Here is a 13,718-nt window from a genome sequence, read left to right as displayed (position 1 = left end):
TAATGCCCATTTTGCTGTAGTATTCACTTATGGTTAATAGTGACTAGACAATCAACACAATTAATATTAACAATAAGTGCAAAGAAACATAAGCCTGATTAGGGAAAGAACAAGTTAAAGAATATTTAAGTAAGTTTCAAGTGGGCAGGGTCTGATGAAATTCATCCCAAGGTACTTAAGAAACTAGCTGACACAATCTCAGAACTATTTGCAATTACCTTCAAGAACTCACTGAGGATGGATGAGTCCCAGAGGACAGAAGAAAGGCAAACGTAGTACCTATTTTTAAAAAGGGGAACAAAGAGAACCCATGGAATGGCAGACCAGTAAGCCTAACTGTGATAACTGGAAAGATACTGGAACAAATTATTAAACAATCAATTTGTAAGCACATGGAGAACAACAGAGTTATAAGGAATAGACGGTATGGATTTCTCAAGAACTAATCAAGTCAAACCAACCTAATTTCCTTCTTTGACAGGATTACTGACCTAGTGGGTAAGGGGAAACAGCAGACATGATACATCTTGATTTTAGTAAAGCTTTTGACACAGTCTGCCCCCCCCCCCGGCCATTTTTATAAACAAACCAGGGAACTGTCATTTAGGTGAAATTACTGTCAGGGAGATGCACAACTGGCTGAAAGACCATACTCAGGTAGGCATCCATGGTTTGTGTCAAACCAGGAGGGCATATATAGTGGAGCCCCGCAGGGGTCAGTCCTGGGTCCAATAATATTAAATATTGCCATTAATGACTTGGATAACAGAGTGGAGAGTATGTTTATAAAATTTGTAAATATCGAGCTGGGAAGGATTGGAAACACTTTGCCGGACGGGTTTAGAATTCAAAATGACCTTGACAAATTCGAGAACTGGTCTGAAATCAACAGATAAAATTCAATGAAGACAAGTGTAAAGTATTTCTCTTAGGATAGAAAATGCAAATGCACAGCTACAAAATGGGGAATAACTAGTGAGGCAATAGTACTTTGTAAGAACTCGGGGGGGGGGGTTATAGTAGATCACAAATTGAATAAGGGTCAACAATGTAATGCAGTTGTGAAAAAGACTAATATATCATTCTGAGAGTATTAAAAGGAATGTTGTATGTAATACATAGGAAGCAACTGTCCCAGTCTACTCAGCATGGGTGAGGCCTCAGCTGAAGCACTGCGTGAAATTCTGGGTACCACACTTTAGGAAAGATGTGGACAAACTGGAAGAACCCAGAGGAGAGCATCAAAAATGATAAAAGCATTAGAAAACTTGACCTATGAGGAAAGGTTACAAAAACCGAGCATGTTTAGTCTTGAGAAAAGAAGAATGATGGGGGGGGGGGGACTGATACCCATCTTAAAATATATTAAAAGCTGCTATAAAGAGGACAGTGTTCAATTGTTCTCCATGTTCCGTGAAGGTAAAACAAGAAATTACTGATTTAATCTGAAGCAAGAGAGATTTAGGTTAGATAATAGGAAAATCTTTCTAACTATAAAGGATAGTTAAGCTCTGGAATAGACTTCCAAGACAAGCTGTGGAATCCCTATCAATGGAGGTTTTTAAGAACTAGTTGGACAAACACCTGTCAGGGATGGTTTAGGTGTAGTTGGTCCTTCCTCCACACAAAGAACTGGTACCTTTCAGCTTGAAGCCTCTTCCAACCCTACATTTCTATTATACTATTTTTTGCCCCAGAGACCATGGGATCTGAGGAGAGATGCATAGATATCTCCATCAAAACAATTTTCAGTCATGACTCCCTAGCTTTTTGTGTTCTCTTTTAGAATGATTTACAAACTCAGCACTTCTCAGCAACATGCCTTTTCTCGGACACAAAAAACTATCTAGCGTATTTGTCTTTAAGAGGCATTACTGCTTCACAGAAGGGGTAATTCTTGAACTCAGGTGATTTCTGCTCCCTGTGGGAAAGATGCTCTCAAAATAAGAGAATAAAAAAAGTGGACGGTAAGGGGGAAAAGGAAACACTAATTTCATCTTTAATCAACATGCTAACAACTATCTACTAGCTAATGCTAGCTATTTACAAAAAATGATAAGGACTCACATTGAGCTCAGAGGTTTGGCCATTGAAGAGTTCCAACTTGAAGTTGGATTCCATAAGAAGGATCTGAAAAGTGATTAGGGTTGCCGCAACTTTTATGCCCTCTGTTACAGACACAAGGACATGCATGGCACAGACTCATCCCCTAACAGACTCTGCTGGCTAAAAGAATCCAAACTTGAGTGCACAGGGTAGCAACAATTATCTATATATGGACAATCACTCTAAAGCAGTAGTTCTCAACCTGTGGCCCACTTGCAGCCCAATCAGCACAGAGCTGTTGCCCACGCAACATCCTCAGGGCCATATATTTAGTATTGGATGCGGCCCACAATGGTAAACAGGTTATGAACCACTGCGCTAAAGAGAACATGGAACTCCTGAATTCTAATTCCAGCTCTGCCACTGACTTCCTGTACAGTTGTTTTGGGCAAGTCACTTAGTCTCTTCCTTCTTAAAATGGGGATAAATAATACTTATTTATTTGGGTATGGTGCAGAACTACAGCTGTTTGGAAATTTAAAATTTTTCTACTGAAAACTGCTATTTTGTCAAAATCAAAACTTCTTGTGGCAATGTGTGAATTTAAAAAAAAAATCATTCCAGAAAAAGCGTATTGATAAGATTGAAACATTCCACTCAACATTTTGAAATGAAACATTTTGACTTTCTTTTAAAATTTTGTATACTATAAGAACATTTAAAAATTTTAAATGTTGAAACAGAAGCAACGCATTTTGATTGAGTGAAAACAATTTTTTTCCAGAAATTCATTTAGCAGGATGTTTAGAAATTTTCTCTTTTTATTCTGATTTGGAACAAAACCAATTTTGAAATCCTGGAGTTGCCCACAAAGTAGAAATGCCAGTTCCTGCACAGCTCTAATCACAACAGATTAATGTTAGCACAGTATAAGACATTCTATTCAGTAAGTGCTAAGTAGTAGTATCAACTGTTCTAAGTAAGCTGTTCACAGCCTTCCTAAATCCTCATTTAGCAGTCAATTTTAAAAATTATATAAACCACTAGAATCACATATTACTGTTACATATTGAATAGAATGCAATTACATCAGTGAACTGGTAATGACTTAGTAAAAACAATGCAATTGTACTTATTTCCATTTTATTTGCAATATATACAGATAAAAGGTCATATAAAATATATACCTTATACATACTGTCATATTCTACCAGTTATTCATATCTTTCATCTAAATACACAAAATAGTCTCAGTCTGCCTTTGCTTCAATACCTGGGTTAAGTATTTGAGTACTAGATATAAGAAATGTACATATAATAAATCAACACATTCAGTCAAGGGGGCATATTTTAGATGTGTCATGCACTGTAGTTCATAATATGGATTCCTGATCTGCTCAAATTTATTATGGTCCATAAATGTCACACAGCTCACAAGATGATGCTTATACACTGTATTATCAATGGTCTACCTGCTACCATAGACCTTTATAACCATTCTAAATCAAAACACCAAGCACACAAACAAAAAAAATCACTGCACCCACAAAGCTCCAACATAACCAATAAGATTAAAGTATCTAAACATACCTGTTTTCTCTGAAGTTCTGAGAAATACCATGTCAGATGGGATTCGTTGATTCTGGGGAAAAAGCATATTTACGTTTGTAAGAAAAAAAATCATTCCAATCAAATGTCCAGTAAGATCAGCAACTAAGGGTCACACTTGGATTGAAATGCAATTAAAATAGGATTTATCAAAGTACTTTACATTCAGTATTTGCAATTCAGAAATCAATATTTTAGAAAAGTTATAGAATAAACAAAAAGTTAAGCCTTTCAGATCCTCCCTATAAGTGGATCTCTTAAATGCCTGAAGAATTTTAATGAGTATATTCTTAACTGCCATTTTCAGTCAGAAAAAATACAATTATGTAATGTTGAAGGACCAACTAAAATCTTCAAAAGAAAACAATTTTAGTGGGTCAAATCCTCAGCCTTTACTTGTTTTGTATGGGGAGAGAATAGTAGATCCCATGGTACAAGTTGAAATATCTATCTTGGTACTTATATGGACCACATCACTAGAGCATGCCTCTTGAGTATTTCTGGATTTGTTTTCACAACATTGGGAGGCAGGGCAATACTATTATCCCATTTTACAGATGAGGGAGCTTCTGTCCCTGACCCCGCCCCGCCCCCCCCTAAAAAAAAAGAGAAGAGAAAGAGGAGATGCATTTCCTTTCCAATATCAAAAGCCACACCTATCTCCTGCATACAGAAAGGCTGTCCCAAATATTCGTGGGTTTCAAAAAAAACCAAAAAAAACAAAACACCCTGTCATTTTGTTTGACTGGACTGCAAAGGAATGACGACTTCTGGGAGTAGCAGGAAGAGAAAGAACACATTATTGCATAATTCTGAGTTCCCTACTGCATAATTTAGGTCTGAAGTGACACAACATACACAGGACTCAATCCTAAAGCAGCACAAATAAAAAATATTTTCCTTTCTGTTCACAGGCCACCTTTAGCTACTATGGGGACTTCTATGCCTCATGGACTCATTGATTTTCAGGTCAGAAGGGCCCCATCATGATCATCTAGTCTGAACTCCTGCACATTCGAGGCCACAGAACCTCACCTACCCACTCCTGTAATAGACTCCTAGCCTCTGGCTGAGTTGCTGAAGTCCTAAAATCATAGTTTGAGTTTTAATCAAATGCGAAGATATATATATCAATTCATATGCCACTGGCAAACTACACAGTACATTCTTTAGTACATTTTGTATTTTTCCATACACTCCCTCTGAAAAAACAACACTACTCACACTCGGTCTTAAAGATCAGAGGGGTAACTGTGTTAGTCTGGATCTGTAAAAGTGGCAAAGAGTCCTGTGGCACCTTATAGACTAACAGACGTATTGGAGCATAAGCTTTCATGGGTGAATACCCACTTAGTCGGATGCATGTATTGGAGATTTCCAGAGGCAGGTATCAGAGTAGCAGCCGTGTTAGTCTGTATTCGCAAAAAGAAAAGGAGTACTTGTGGCACCTTAGAGACTAACAAATTTATTAGAGCATAAGCTTTCGTGAGCTACAGCTCACTTCATCGGATGCATCCGATGAAGTGAGCTGTAGCTCATGAAAGCTTATGCTCTAATAAATTTGTTAGTCTCTAAGGTGCCACAAGTACTCCTTTTCTTTTTGCAGAGGCAGGTAGTAATTCTCACATAGCTTTCCCCTGGAAAAGCTGAAAGCTGGGGAGAAAGAACGCAAGTGACATGCTAATTACATTTCTTGATGCAATTCTGGAAGATGCATACATACTACGATGATGGGCCTGAATAGAATTTTGCTGTTTAACTTCTGAGTAAATTGAGGTCTCGTATAAGGTGATGGACTAAATGTACTGTCTTGAGCACGCATAGCTCATGAAGACACTAAGCAAATTTTTCCACACAACTTTCACAGATAATGATTCATTGACTATAAGGCCAGAAGAGTCCACTGTGATTGTCTAGTCTGACCTGTATAACACAAGACATAGGACTTCCCTGAATTAATTCCTGTTTGAACTAGAGCATTTATTCTAGGGAAAATATCCAAACATGATTTAATAAATGCCAGTAATGACTAATCCACCACAATCCTTGATAAGTTTCTTCCAGTGTGGACTGATTTAAATCAAAGCAAATTAAATAATTTACTTTAAATCAGCAAGCCAGAAACCTTGATTTAAATAATTGATTTTAATGTTTTGCATTTGTACTTTTTAGTTATTTTTGTAAGGAAAGACTGAGTTTCGTTGTTGGTAACAATTACAATACATTGATTTTCAGCTAAATATTGCCTTTACACTAAATGTGGTGCTTTTTACTAATCAGGAGGATACATTACATCTATACACAATTAAGCAATTATATACCTTAACTTGCACTTATTCAGATTTTTAATATTTACATTTTTATTATGTTAGAAAATGGTGAATGATGCATTTCTTATTTACTTAATGATTAATCTTTTTACTTGTGATTTGTATCAAGCTCAATTTTGGATGGAAATTCAAATCAATTAAAAACGCATTAGAACAGCATTTTAATTTTTTGTATTAAATAAAAGCATCTTAAATGTGCTGGATACATAAGAAAAAATGATCAAAATTTGTTTTGCCTTTAAAACTAACTGATTTATTAAATTAAGGAAGTATCTACAGTTAGTGAACTGAACGTTTCTGATCCCAGTGTTTCAAGATTTTTGAACTAGTAGATCTCATCCTCAAACCTATTTTTTATTCATGTACTGGAAGAGAGAAAACAAGCTTTTCTGCTTTTTCCCAAATCCCAACTGGTCTCTTAATTTTGAATGAACCAGTCATTAAACTGAACTAGCTGAATGAACTGAAATGAGGAAAGTACTTTTTGCACTTGCAAGAGGTTACTGTTGTCAAAAGCTGATTTGGCACTTAAACCATCTCTAGTTCCAGCTGCTTAGCCAGTGGCTTCCTCCAGTTCAGTGGTTTGACTTTCTCTAAAAACTGGCAGCAAATATCAACTGCTTAATATTTCTGTATTCAATTTAAATTACTTTAATACATTACAATAAATTTAGGCCTTACTGTATGTTGGCAATTTGAAATTTAATTTTAAACAGTTTTATTTATTTAAAAAGTAAACCAGTACTTAATTTAAATAAAATCATTGATTTAAATAAAATACTTCTATTTAAATAAAAAAAATCTACTTTTTAAATTTTTTTAAAATCAACTATTTTTTTTAATCAAACCTGGAGTTGTTCCAATGGTTAACTACTCTCACTATTAAACATCTGCATCTCATTTCCAGTCGGAATTTGTCTAGCTTCAACTTTCATCTCTGCAATTCAAACTTCAATCATGATCACTTGCAAAATTAATGAAGTATCAAAAACTGTTCTGGCTCTATTTTGTGCATAAACTTCCAACTGTGCCAAATTGCATAGCAGGTTTGTGATGTGTACAAATAGCAATGAACTCAGGACCAATTTCATTTTCAGATTTTTCCCTAATCCAGTATCTGAAGTTAGGCTGCTAAAAGATGAAGGATAGTTCACCAACCTAGTGTACCGTCTTCAGATTGTAAACTCTTCTGGGCACTGCTTGTCTCTCATTATGCATTTATACAGTGTTTATCACAACTGGGCCCTGATCTTGTTTGGGGCTTTCAGGGGTTGTTATAATACAATTATTAACAACTCTAACAGGGCATAAAGTTACCCTTGAATAGAAGTTTTACAGGAAATTCAATACATTTACAACATGACACTTCTGAAACCTTTTATTCCAAGCATCACTATAAGGGCATGTCTACACAACAAAGAAAAAAACCCTGAAGCTGGCCCATGCCAGTTGACTTGGGTTTTTAGGGCTCAGGCTGTGGGGCTGTTTCATTGCTATGTAGACTTCCAGGCTTTGGCTGGAGCCCGAGCTCTAGGACCCTCCTACCCCAAAGATAGCTAGAGCCTCCGCTCCAGGTCGAGCCCGGAAGTCTACACAGCAACGAAACAGCCCTGTAGCCTGAGCCCCATAAGCCTGAATCGGCTGGCACGGGCTATCCGCAGGTTATTCTTCATTGTGTTGTGTCTGTTTACTGATGACTTCCTCTAAACACCTTTCACCAAGCCTTATACAGTAATCAAGAAAGACTACAAGTTCATTTTCATAGGCAAGACACAGACCCAATCTCCATATTCAGGGATAAAACATTTATGACACAAAAGACTCACCACCTATAATAGTTCCAAGTCAAACAGGATTATTTCTATATTAAAAAAAAATTCTCAGGCACCTATTCCCTTAGTTATTGTGCATCACACAAAACCTTAGAAGCAACCAAATTTGACAAAAATGGTAACACTTTTAACACTCCTACTTGCCAGCAATAAAACAGATTAAGCCATCCGACAGTCAGAAAGATAAACAACTAAACAGCATCTGCAGGATCCTAGGTTTGTATTCAGAGTGCCAAGGACCCTCCTTTGATACTGTGTCAAACTACCCAAAAATTCAGTTCACAGAGCAAAAGAAGCTACTCTTTCATTTCATTATGCATTACAAGTGAGATGTTAATCATCATATCAAGAATGGGCAAATTTTGAACTTCTCAAATGGCCTCCCTGTAGCAGTATTCAATTACTATACTATTATTTGAAAAGCACAGTCAACACACATATGTAAACTGCCAGATTTTATAGTACTATTTGGGATTCTTTTTGGTCTGAGTTTTGAAGACTGACAAGAAGGGTTTTAAAATCTTCAAGAAACCTTTGGAAAACTTACAGCCCATCTGCCCCCACATATTCCCATAAAAAAAAATTGGAAAGGGACAAACGATCATTTGTTCTGCTTGAGGGAAAAGTCCAATAGGTAAGGGAAGCTAGAGCCTATTAGGGAAGGGTAGGCTATGGGAAAAGCAGAGGTGGTGTTTGCTACTATCTTGGGCCCCCATAAAAGTACAGTGAGAATAGTCTGAAAATTGCCTAAGTTTGGAGATGCTGATAATTGATATTTATATGTTTTAGAAGTAACCTAAAATTCCCATCACTAGCAAAATTCTCTGATATATAAAAAACTACATTTTCATGAATCAAAATACCACAACACTAGCAGTCCCCATACACCCTGTTTCCTTAGAAATTCATCAACTGAAAATGTTTTAATTTACTTGCCTATTTGAACAGCAGTGGTCTGGTTCTTCGGGAAGAGGCTGCTCATCTATCTTTACAACTGGAGGAAAAGGTTTGCAATAGTGGCTATGTACTAAAGGAGGAGAGGAATCTAAAGAAATAAATTACAATAATGAAATAAATGAATTTATGACCTATTGTTAACTTGCAAGAACTAGGACCAACTCAACTAGGAACAGCCTATGTTCAAATTGGAAAGACACTGTGGTAAAAATTAACTTTACTAATGTACTGTATCTACACTAGTTGTGCTCATACCATGTGAAAAACTAAAAGACATAAGACAACTTCAAAATTAAATAAATCTTCCCTTAAATGACAACAATTAAATTGCTATCTTGTCTTCCTATCGATTAGCAATACATTTTTACAACTTCTCTGCCAACTCTGACATAAATCCATTGTACACATCTCAGGTTACTGGCCTCATGCCTAAAAACTTCCAGTTTCTTGTTAAGAAACTAAAAACTTAACCAACAGACAATACCTCGGCAAAAAAACCCTGATCTATCATCTTTAGCATAAATAGAAATCCCAAATAACACCATATGTTAGCTATATCCTTTCTACAAATGGCTATCAGTTTTTATGAAGAAAGAAAGTCTCATTATAAAGCAAAACTATATTTATTATTAGTACATGAAAAGTCTACCTAGTACCTACTAGCCCTGGTGAAGTATAAAACCAGTCATGTACTGTCTTTAATATTATCAATATCAATGTCAACTTCTCATTTTAACAAAAAATAAATGCAAGTTAATACATATGTCTTATTTTTGTTTTATGTTCATTCTCTTCCTGGTTTCACTGAACTTATTACCTTTTTATTCCTATAATTAATCATGAATTCTCTTTTTTTCTAAATAACTGAAATAAAATACTTGACAAGGACAAGTAGAAGATTTCCCTGGTGAGTGGGCTAAGTTGGGCTCGCCAGAGAGTCACTGACTTTCTTCTTTGGAAAAAAGGGAGGAATAAAGGAATAAATCAGCAAAAGCACTATTAGGAGAGGGAAAGAGGAGGCAGAGACCAGAGTGGCAGGGGCCATTGTTCTTTAACTGAAGGGAACAGAGTGGCATAGGCACCATTTCTTCTTTAAGAGAAGAGGGATAAGGTTGTAGCAGAGACGCTACAGAAATATTATGAGAAATGTTCTCCATTTTCCTCCCATCGAAATAAGTTATTTTCAGTGAACAATTCAAATTTTGAAAAGTTTTGAACAGCTTTAGCTTTTTGGCATTCAAGACACAGTTGAGGCTAATGAGAAGAAGATGTATCTTCTCCTTTTTCCTGCTCTTATGGAGAAATGAGGCAGTAAGATTTAAGGAGAAGACTTGAGCTCTTTGCTCTTCATCTCAGCAACCCAACAAAAAACAGCTGTTCCACTCCCCACCACTGATTTCAATAACAATGGAAAGACACATTCACTGTTGTTTCTGCTAAGGTGATCAACAATGAAATAGATATTGTTGTCATCATCATTGTTACTAGGCTTCAGAATTAACACTACATTGAGACAAATGGAGCAGTTTGCACCTCATCCACTTTTCCACGTTGTTACAGACTCAGGAATAGATCACCATAGCATCCAAATCACATCTGGAATGTTTTCTCCAAATCAAGATTAGAAAACTCATTTCTTTAAAAAAGACAAATTGACAGACAATACTTTGGCAAATTTTGTGATAATTCCATTGCCATCGACTGTTGAACACACAAGGACCAATTAACCGCTAACAGGGATGTCAGAGGGCCATAGACTAGTTACAGGGAGAGGTTAAAGGGAAGCAGACTAACTCCCTGTATACATCATTGTACAGTCCAAAAATTTAATAACAAATATTGGTGAAAAAAATCACAGATTACAAAAGAAATTTAACCACGTCATCACCAGTGCTGATACTGGATAGTTCAGATACCCTTGTAAAGACCCTGCTTAGACTATTGTTATATGAAGCCTTAATACTTACTGTAGTATAGTGGAATGCTAAACTATATTGTACTGTTCAGCCACTAGGCTATGCTGTTCGTAACAGACCTCATTTTAAAGCCTCAGCCATACCTGCCAGTTCATTAAAGGACCTTTACGGAAGACACATCTCTGATGTCTCTCTCTGAGAGGGAAGCTCTATAGTCAGTCTATATCTGGTACAGAAGCCTGACCTGCTAGTAGCAGGCGTGCGGCCTACCATGTACAAGCTGCACACAACAGTGTCAGAAGTAAACTAGTGCCAGAGGAGAACCGAAAAAGAAGGAACAAAGCAACAAAGGTGGCAGGGCCTCATCAATATGCCACTCTTCAATGCTCTAGAGAACTTCAGTTTTGACAAACCTTCAGAACAGACTGGAAGCACTAGTTAGCAATATTTTGCATCACAGTCAAATTCCACATGGAAAGCAGAGATACTTCAGGTATGCTCTTTAATTTATACTATGGGGAAGCAGGCAGGGCATATCTTTAAATGTTTTTTTACCTTTACTGAAGACAGTTATAATGATCAAGGTCGAAGAGTTCTGGCTATGTTTCATGCATACTTTATACCTCAGAAAAATGAGGTTTACTTAAGAGCATGTTTTCACCAGAGAATTCAAGGACCGGGGGAAATGTTGAATGTTCTATAAAAGCTCTGTATACATTGACCAAAAACCGTTTTGGGACTGCAAAACATGAAAATACCAGAGACAGACTGGTTCTTTGGTTAACAGATAAATTATATTGGGGCCGACTGTCCCAAGTACCTAAAGGGCACTAAGGAAGTGACAAGAGACTACTTTGCAGTATGTGGACAATTAAGTGAGTAAAACAGACTCATGATTAAAGGCGACTGCATCATCAAAAAATGAGAGGACAAATGCTAAATCTTATCCATGAAGGACATCAAGGACTAACTAAATACTCTGAACAGGCCAACCAGTGAGTGTGGTGGCCAGGCATCAACAAGGACAAAGAATAAAGTATCTGCAGGAGAACGCTACGGAAGAAACAGAACAACAAAAAACCTTAAAAACACCACCTGTACCAGTCAGACCAGGAAGAGACGAGATACAGATTTAGGCAAATTCAGAGGACATCATTACGTGGTCAAAGTGGACTATTTTTTCAGGTATATCGGAATAATGTACTTGTAAGAGGTAACGTGTCACAGTATTATTGAGAAACTTAAGTGCACTTTTGCTTATTTCAAACTCCAGAACAGCAAGTAATGGACAGTGGATCACAATTCACTTCAGCAGAATTTAAGTCATTCCAAACGAAATATGATTTTGATTATATAAACTAGCAGCCCACGTTCCTCAAGCAAATGAAGAGGCTAAGAGAGCTGGATACACAGTCAAGAAAATCCTACAGCAGGAAGATCTATTCCTGGATCTTTTGAGTCACAGATCAACACTGATAAAAACTACTAGATATAGTCCAGCACAACTCCTGATGGGAAGACAATTCAGATTCTTTTCCGAAGTCAAAATTGTAGTTCTATCTCCAAAATGGTCAGACATCAAGAGACTAGCCAAATCAGATAAAAAGGCAAAAAAGAGCTTACAGATACTTTTATAATAGACATCAATCAGAGAACTGTTAGGTCTAGAACCTGGTGACCATGTTTTCATCAAACTGGATGGAAAAAAAGATGGACAACTCCAGCTGTTGTAAAGAAAAAGAATTCAGCACCCAGATCATATGTGATCAAGGGCGACAGTGGAGAGTTCAACAGAAACCTTCAACATCTACAGTATGTTCCTCAGAAAGATCAATCAACAGAGCAAACTCTACATATGGTGGATGCAAAACAAGATGATGGTGACTCATGGATTCCAAACTGACCACAGCCAGTAACTGCAACTAATGGACAGCCAGATGACCAAGTTGTTACACGTTCAGGTCATGTAATAAGAAAACGAGTACAATTCAGAGACACCTACCAGATTGATATGTACTGAATTTCAAAGATAACATGAAAGTATACATTTTATAAACGGTAGAAATATAGAACTAAAAGGAGTAGATGTAATGGAATGCTAAACTGTAAAATGTGGTTCAGCTATTAGGTGGTGCTCTGCATAACATACCTCATTTCAGCTAACCTCAGCCATACCTGGTAGTTCACTAAAGGATCTTATGGAAGACATCTCTGGTGTATTTCTCTGAGAAGGAAACTCTGTAAGCCAGTCTATATCTGGCACAGGAGCCTGACCTGCTAGCAGCAGCCCTGCAGAGCACCATATATAAGGTGTACATGACAAACAGTGCTATATACATACCACCTGCTCGTTTTGAACTGTACTATCCATTTGACAGACCCCTTGGGTTGTGGCTTCTGTTCAGTTTGACACATTCACTTTACTCTAAAGCATTATGGACACCTAAATGCATTATTAAGATTAAATAATAAAGTAGGTCTTGACATAAACAAAATAGTTAAGATTCCTCCAACACGGAGAGGGAAGCACATATCCTCAGGAAAAAACACATTTTAAACACTCTCAAACAGCTTTTTTTTTTTTTAAATATAAATCAGGAGTATTTTTTCCTACAAAAAAGGTAATTTTCCACACTCCACAAGCCCCCCGACCCCATTATAATATTAATTATATAAGCAACTTTTCAGTTGATGAAACATTAACAAAAGTATTACTCAGGACCCAAACTGTTTTCACCATAAAGCAGTCAGTAGATTTGCTTTGAAATTAGTCAGGCCTATAAAACCAAAGGCTGTTCAAAGTTTAAATGTAGGAAAGTTTTTCACTTAAGTTGTTAACTAGTGGCTGCACCACAAACACTAACATATGGATCTTCTTCTCAAATGACTCATTAATTTCACGGCAGAAATGCTCTTAATGCATCTTCCAGTCAAATATAATGTTAACTTGCTTTTTTGCCATTAGAGCAAGCAATTGAACACTTCACTCCTGACTGGTTCTTTGGCTTAAGAGTCATACTTTGAAACTG

At 36.8% G+C, this 13,718-nt stretch overlaps 1 protein-coding gene across 8 annotated transcripts in view; it reads right to left on the bottom strand.

Moving 5' to 3' along the window:
• The window catches only part of ATP9B (ATPase phospholipid transporting 9B (putative)), a 290,806-nt gene that overhangs the window by 194,717 nt on the left and 82,371 nt on the right, over nt 1-13,718 (bottom strand). For all 8 annotated transcript variants that reach the window (XM_038389752.2, XM_043508242.1, XM_043508239.1 and 5 more), the window contains exon 7: nt 3,637-3,688. In XM_038389752.2, coding sequence (XP_038245680.1) covers nt 3,637-3,688 — 52 coding nt within the window. The remainder of the gene's footprint in view (nt 1-3,636; nt 3,689-13,718) is intronic.

The sequence above is a fragment of the Dermochelys coriacea genome, chromosome 2 (assembly GCF_009764565.3).
Source record: "Dermochelys coriacea isolate rDerCor1 chromosome 2, rDerCor1.pri.v4, whole genome shotgun sequence".
Classification (NCBI taxonomy): domain Eukaryota; kingdom Metazoa; phylum Chordata; order Testudines; family Dermochelyidae; genus Dermochelys; species Dermochelys coriacea.
The sequence above is the reverse complement of the archived record's forward strand: the minus strand, read 5'-3'. Positions and strand labels throughout refer to the sequence as shown.